This window comes from Malus domestica, chromosome 12 (genome assembly GCF_042453785.1).
Source record: "Malus domestica chromosome 12, GDT2T_hap1".
Lineage (NCBI taxonomy): Eukaryota > Viridiplantae > Streptophyta > Magnoliopsida > Rosales > Rosaceae > Malus > Malus domestica.
Genome location: NC_091672.1, coordinates 9,285,447 through 9,291,999, shown reverse-complemented (window position 1 = coordinate 9,291,999; position 6,553 = coordinate 9,285,447). Strand labels below are relative to the sequence as shown.

At 34.9% G+C, this 6,553-nt stretch overlaps 1 protein-coding gene across 2 annotated transcripts; it reads right to left on the bottom strand.

Moving 5' to 3' along the window:
- Positions 1-2,728: 2,728 nt before the first annotated feature.
- LOC139190094 (zeatin O-glucosyltransferase-like) lies at positions 2,729-4,550 on the bottom strand. 2 transcript variants are annotated; one of them, XM_070809833.1, is made up of 2 exons: positions 2,980-4,550; positions 2,729-2,881 (listed from the first exon to the last, which is right to left on the bottom strand). In XM_070809833.1, the coding sequence occupies exons 1-2, from the start codon at positions 4,343-4,345 to the stop codon at positions 2,832-2,834; spliced, it is 1,416 nt and encodes a 471-aa protein (XP_070665934.1). In that variant the 5' UTR covers positions 4,346-4,550; the 3' UTR covers positions 2,729-2,831. The 2 variants fall into 2 exon arrangements, with proteins under 2 accessions (XP_070665934.1, XP_070665933.1); XM_070809832.1 differs by having other exon boundaries at positions 2,729-4,550.
- Between the last annotated feature and the right edge of the window lie 2,003 nt (positions 4,551-6,553).

Below are 6,553 nucleotides of genomic sequence, written 5' to 3'. Positions count from 1 at the left end.
AATTTCTTAGCAGATTCACATAAACTGAACTAGGAGAAGTGCCCGGACGAGATATTAGCATGACTGCATGCGGATGTCAAGTAAGTAGTCTGTAAAGAACTAGAGATTGCATTTTGCAAGAATACTTGTTGAAAAAAATGACTAGATTACTTCCATTAAATAAAAAGACTTGTATAAAGAAAAATTAATTCAAAAGACTGTTCACAACTTAAATACAAGTTCAGCAACCAAAAAAAAATACAATAAAAAGATTCAAAAGTAACTAGCTGAATAACAACAAAAAAAATCCTAAACTAGAATAGAAACTATCAGCCACCAAATGTGCCTTCGTGGCAATGCCACCACCACAAAAGTACAAAAAAAAAAAGAAAAGGAAACCATCGCAGGGGCTCCAACGCGAGATTCCCACACTTTATACATGTGTACTCGGGGGTAGCTTTTGCATCAACTCCAATCACTTCCGTCCACATTCAATATGTGGGGTTATTTGAACAACGTATTTCTTTTTTCGGCAATTGCGCTATTCTAAAATGGGTTGCTTTCACTTTTCTGTCGATTAGTAAGTGAGAAATATATATATATTTCGGTAATTGGGCTATTCTAAAATTGATTGCTCACCTACTAAACAACATAAAAGTGAAAGCAACCAATTTTGGAATAGTGCAATTGCCGAAAAAAGAAACACGTTGTTCAAATAACTCCACGTATTGAAGATGGACGAAAGTGATTGGACTTGATGCAAAAGCTACCTATATTTCTCACCTACTAATCAACAGGAAAATGAAAGCAACCAATTTTGAAATAGTGCAATTGCCGAAAAAAGAAATACGTTCAAATAACCCCACATATTGAATTTGGACGAAAGTGATTGGAGTTGATGCAAAAGCTACCCCCGAGTACACATGTATAAAGTGTGGGCTGAACATGGATTTTTAAGGACTCAAATGTGTACGTGACCAAAACGAAAGGACTAACATGTGTAGCTTGTGTCATAAAAATATACAAAATAAAATAAAATCGTTACTTATTTATTTTTGGAGAAATTAAGTTTATATCCCTAATTTCTTATTCTCATTAATTGAAACCTTATTCATTTTTCATTCTTGATCAAGGTCACTTAACTTTTCTTTATATCATTATTTGAATATTATATTATTTAAAAGTCATTATATGTCAATTTAAAAATGAAAAATTGTTAATTATTTTCAAATATAATCTTTTTAGTATTTTTTTTTTCATATATTTCTATTTATAATTTCTATCCTTTTTTAATTTATACCAATATTTTTAGTTTTAATTTGTACCTATAATTTTGAATTTTAATATGTACCCATATTTTCAATCTAATTTGTACCCATAGTTTTGAATTTTAATATGTACCCATATTTTTAATTTATTTGTACAAATATTTTTTAAGGGGTTTTTTAACTTTAGTCCTTCAAGAAGATTGAAATTTGATGAAAACCTAGTGTTCGATTACATATGGATTATAGTCCCTTGATGTGTCCTTAATTCAAATTAATTAACATGTTTTTTATTCAATCTCCCATTAAATATTTAAATTTATTAATGTACACTTTTTAATTTATTTTTTGACCAATTTATTTTTTAATTTAATAGTTTTATTTAGCATTCTTCAAACTTGAAAGACTCAATTAATGTACCTAAATATTAGTATCGAAATGTATTTATACTGAATTAATGTACCAAAATTTAGTACCGAAATGTATTATATCGAATTAATGTACCTAAATATGTGTACCAAAATGTATGCACCGAAATGTGTTATATTGAATTAATGTAACTAAATGTTTGTATTGAAATGTATGTACCGAAATGTGTGTACCTAAATGTATACACCGAAATGTATTATTATGAATTTAATGTACCTAAATGAAGAAGGCAAAGTACATCGAAATATATTGTATAAAAAAAATTAGTTTATCTAATGTTTACAACAAAATATATTACGATGAATGAAATAAAAATTATAATTATAATGAAATATAATTAATAAATTAAAATTAGGAAGAAAAAGATAAATTATTAAAACAGAAAAATATAATTAATAAATGAGGTGATTAATGTGTCAAGGAACTAAAATAAGATTTTGATCTTACTCATGATTTTAGTCTAAAAGCCTTTTTTGCTAAGGATTAAAATAAAGTTTCTTATTTTTTTAATGAACGTACCCATGCTAATTATATGTGTTTATTATATGTTTTAAAATATATCAATAGTTATTTCTTGCACTATATTAATAGGGAGCATTTTTGTTCACCATCATTTAGAGTGGTGTATGCTCACCACCATATTTATCACCGTTAGATGAGTTTGAATTTTGAGATTCGTGTCCACATACCACTTTTTACTTCTCACACACCCCTAATTATTTTCTATCATCTGATCTTCTTGAATTCATTTGATCAGACGGTGGAAATTAAAAGGATGTGTGAGAAGTAAAAAGGGATGTGTGGATAGCACACTCCTATTAATAATTACGTGAGTACAATTTTTATTTTTTTTGCTAGAACTATGTGAAGAACAAATTACTCTATTATTGATTTTTATGTAAATGTTAGATTTGTAACAATATTATTTGGATTTGTTTAAATTTCATAATTTGTGGGATATTGAATGCATAAATTCATGAGTTAAATTTTTTAAATGATGCTAGGGACCTTGATCAAACTATTTAAATAAATAAAGTTTCATTCTAACAACTAGGTTGATTAGAGACTGGAACTTATTTTTTATTGTCGAAATAGGATTCTTCTTTCTTTTAGTGAAGGAAACACTTGACATTCGAAAGGAGGCTGAAATTCTTAATTTTATCTCGAGCTATGACAGGATGGAAATCTACGAGTCTGAGTCCAAGGGCCTGCAAGCTCCACAGTTAGATAACAAATAGAGTACTCAAATACTATTATCTGGTGATATGAGCAATAAAGGAAGAAAACTCCATGTGAGAAGCTTCACCTTCAACCCTCGACTGGCGGACGGCAGCCCCCAACTCCGCTGCCCTCTTCCTTATCTCCTCCCCTTCTTTAGACCCCATAAATTTCTGCACACCATTTTTAACGTTCTGTGACGTGACAAGCTCATCCCTCTTATCCCAATCCCTCATCACAAACCCAACTCCAAGCAACTTTGTGATCAAAACAGTGTTCCTTGGTTGGTCAGAGTGCATTGGCCAAGCTGCTATAGGGACCCCCATGGTGATGCTCTCCATGCATGAGTTCCACCCACAGTGACTCAGAAACCCTCCTGTTGATTTGTGGGACAGGATTTCCAACTGTGGGGCCCAATCTCTAACCACCAATCCCCTACCTTTGAATCTCTCTTCAATTCCTTCTGGCAGCTTAGCCCTTCTAACCTCCGCACCATTCGAAAGGTCGCCTTTATCAGCATCCCTCAAAACCCAAATGAACCTTTGCTTGCTTTCCTCCAACCCAATTGCCAGCTCTTGAATCTGCTCATCTTTCATGGCTGTGGTGGTCCCAAAAGACACATACATCACTGAACTTTGTTCTTGTTTGTCCAACCATTCCAAACACATGTGTCTACTACTATTTGAATTGTTATTAGGGTACGCAACCGTTGTAGGGTTGAATGGCCCTATGGCCCAATGCTTCTTCTGATCACCAATCCTGTTGAGTAAATCCATGTACGGTCCTTCAATGGTTCTACTGGTGTTGTGAAGGTTCCCTGCGTTGTTCAACTTTTGGTATTTATGTTGTTCATCAATGAAATTCCTGAACTCAACAGTGAAACAACCTTCGAGAGATGGGATGCCGTCTGGGAGCTTGACATCGAGCTCCTCGAGCTTTTTCGGTTTTCCGATTACTTCCCACAAGTACAAAAAAATCGTAAAGGCAGAGACGGAGTGGAAAGTGTAGGACTCTCCGTTTGGTATAGAAGCAACATCTTGAATGATTGAAGCCATCATGGAGTCGTGGATGACGATGACCCTTCTTCCTTTGAGTGACAACTCGCGTAAGAGCTTCGCCAGGGGCTGGCGGAGGTGGGCGGTGGCTTCGAAGGAGGGTTGGAGATGAGAGGGAAACTTGTTTGTGGCATTGGGGTTAGGAGGAGGGGAGAGGAAAGGAGGCGTTGGGAAGTCATGGAATTGTATCTTGTAGACTGAGGTTTGATCCCAATCGTGGGCTCGGAGCTTGGCTTGGCAGTTGTGAGTGGCGGCACCAACGTAGTGGACGGGGATATTGTAGGCGGAGATGAGGCGAGAGAGGTGGAGGAGTTGGTTGAGGTGGCCTTGGGCTGGCAAGGGCACCATGACAACTACCACTTGGGATTGGTTTTGATGGTGTTGGTCACCGTCAGCCATATATGATACATCAATGAAATGAGACTTGGATGAAAGTGTGAATAGCCTTATATGATTGAAGTTTTGAGATGAATCTCAAGTGGGTTTGAGGTTCTTTTTATAGAACCAAATTGGGATTTTAAAACGTATATATATTATTAACATGGTTTCATTTGCCATGAACATCACTATGAATTTAATAACATTTATAAACTTTTATTCCTTTAACTTTTGTTTTGGTATTGTTATTGATAGTCTAAAACTTTTACATCTAAAAACAAAAACGCACTAGTAATGAAGGAAAAATAGCTTTTTGAAAGTGCTAATAATATCTCTTATAAAAAGTTATTGGCACTTCTAGAAATTTTATATTGTTATTAGGACTCTAAAAATCTCATTCTACACTTAAGTGTATTTTTCTTTCTAATTATAGAAATTTTGGAGTGCGAAATGAGATTTTTGAAATGCTAATAACAATTCCCTTATTTTTACAATTGTAAATTTTTCTTTGGCGCAGATAATTTACAATCAAATTTCATGAAAACGAGTTATTAATTGCATCTTAGGTGAAAAGGTCAAAACTCATAGGTCAAATTATCTTAAGAAAAAAAAAAATACTACATAGGAGGAATGGGTGGCCAAAATATAAAAATCCATTTCCCTTTCACTCTTTTTGTCCTTAGCCATCGGCACTATAAAAGTTATCCATTTTCGGGTTTGAAAAGTTGCCATTTCTCATTTGCTAAATAAACAACAATGGCATCAAGAAAGATACATACACTACACACCCACCCCTTGGCCAGATCCGTCGTCACCTTTCTGCCACCTTTGCCCCTGTCGTTTTCTGATATACCACTGGTGAGTAATCTCATTCAAAAGTTTTGGTTTTCTTAGATTGCTTAAACAGTAGGGTTTCTGTGCTTCGTTTTTCATCTTTTTCGGTTACTTGATGGTTGCATGTTGCCAGACTGAGTTTATTGGTGGGTTGGGGAGGTTGATAAGCATTGTTCCTTTGGTGGCTAAGTTGAACTTGAGGGGTACCGTCACCACTTCCACTCGATGCTAGCTAGGAAATAATGTGAGCCAACTCGAGGGTCCACCAAATTCAGAGTCTTTTATGACTGCGAAAATGGTTGCGAATGCGATTGGACAGCCGAGTTCATGTCTCCACTCTCGCTAGATAACTTGGGTTCAACTTGTCTAGCCTTATAAGGTCATATAATTAAAATACATATGAAGGAGTGACTGACCTAATTCCAACGACAGCCATGGAGGTCGAACACGAAAGGAAGAAGGGCACGGCAACACCAAGATTTTCTACAAACACCTAGCGAAATATAACTATTTTATGAGAAGCATTATGTTATGTTTTCTACGGCTTATAGGGACCGGCGTTTTTATATAGGCTAAAAGCTAGGGTTTCCATCCATAAAGGAAACCTAAACTTACTTTCTTAGGCTCCAAGTTAAGTATCATAATCATATCCAATTAAGGATTCCATCAATCCTATTTACAATATAAGACACCTTATAAAAATTGATAACTTTAAGAGATCAAATCATAATCAACATTATTCTCCAATATTACATTCCTATTACATGTAGTAGACCACTCAAAGGTTGATTTATATTATATAAATCCAATGGGATAATGTAAGAACTAGGCTAAGGCAAATTGAACTTAAGGTTCCCACCGGATTCAGTGTTTTATGACTACGAAATTGGTTGCAAATGTGATTGGACAGTCGAGTTCATCTCCACTCTCGCTAGTTAACTTGGATTCAACTTGTCTTGGAGAAATAATGTAATAACTATGCGAAGGCAAGTTGAATTCGAAGGTCCCATTGAATACGCAGTCTATTGTAACTACGAAAAAGGCTGCGAATGTGATACGGACGGTCGAGTTCATCTCCACTTTCTTTAGCCAATTTGTATTCGACTTGTCTTGGGAAATAATGTAAGATTTAAGATAAAGCAAAGTAGAACTCGAAATCCCATCGAACTCTTAGTCTTTGTGACTGCAAAAATGATAATTCGATAAGACGATCGAGTCTCTATCATTCTCGTTAGTTAACTTGTATTCGACTAGCTTGTCCATCATTTAACTGTGCTTGATTGAAACCATTCATAGTACACTGAGAGATAAGCATATCGTTGGTTTGAGAACTCAAAATTTGGTATCTTGGAGCACATGCATTAACCAAAAGTTTGTGGACATTTTCTGCATCAC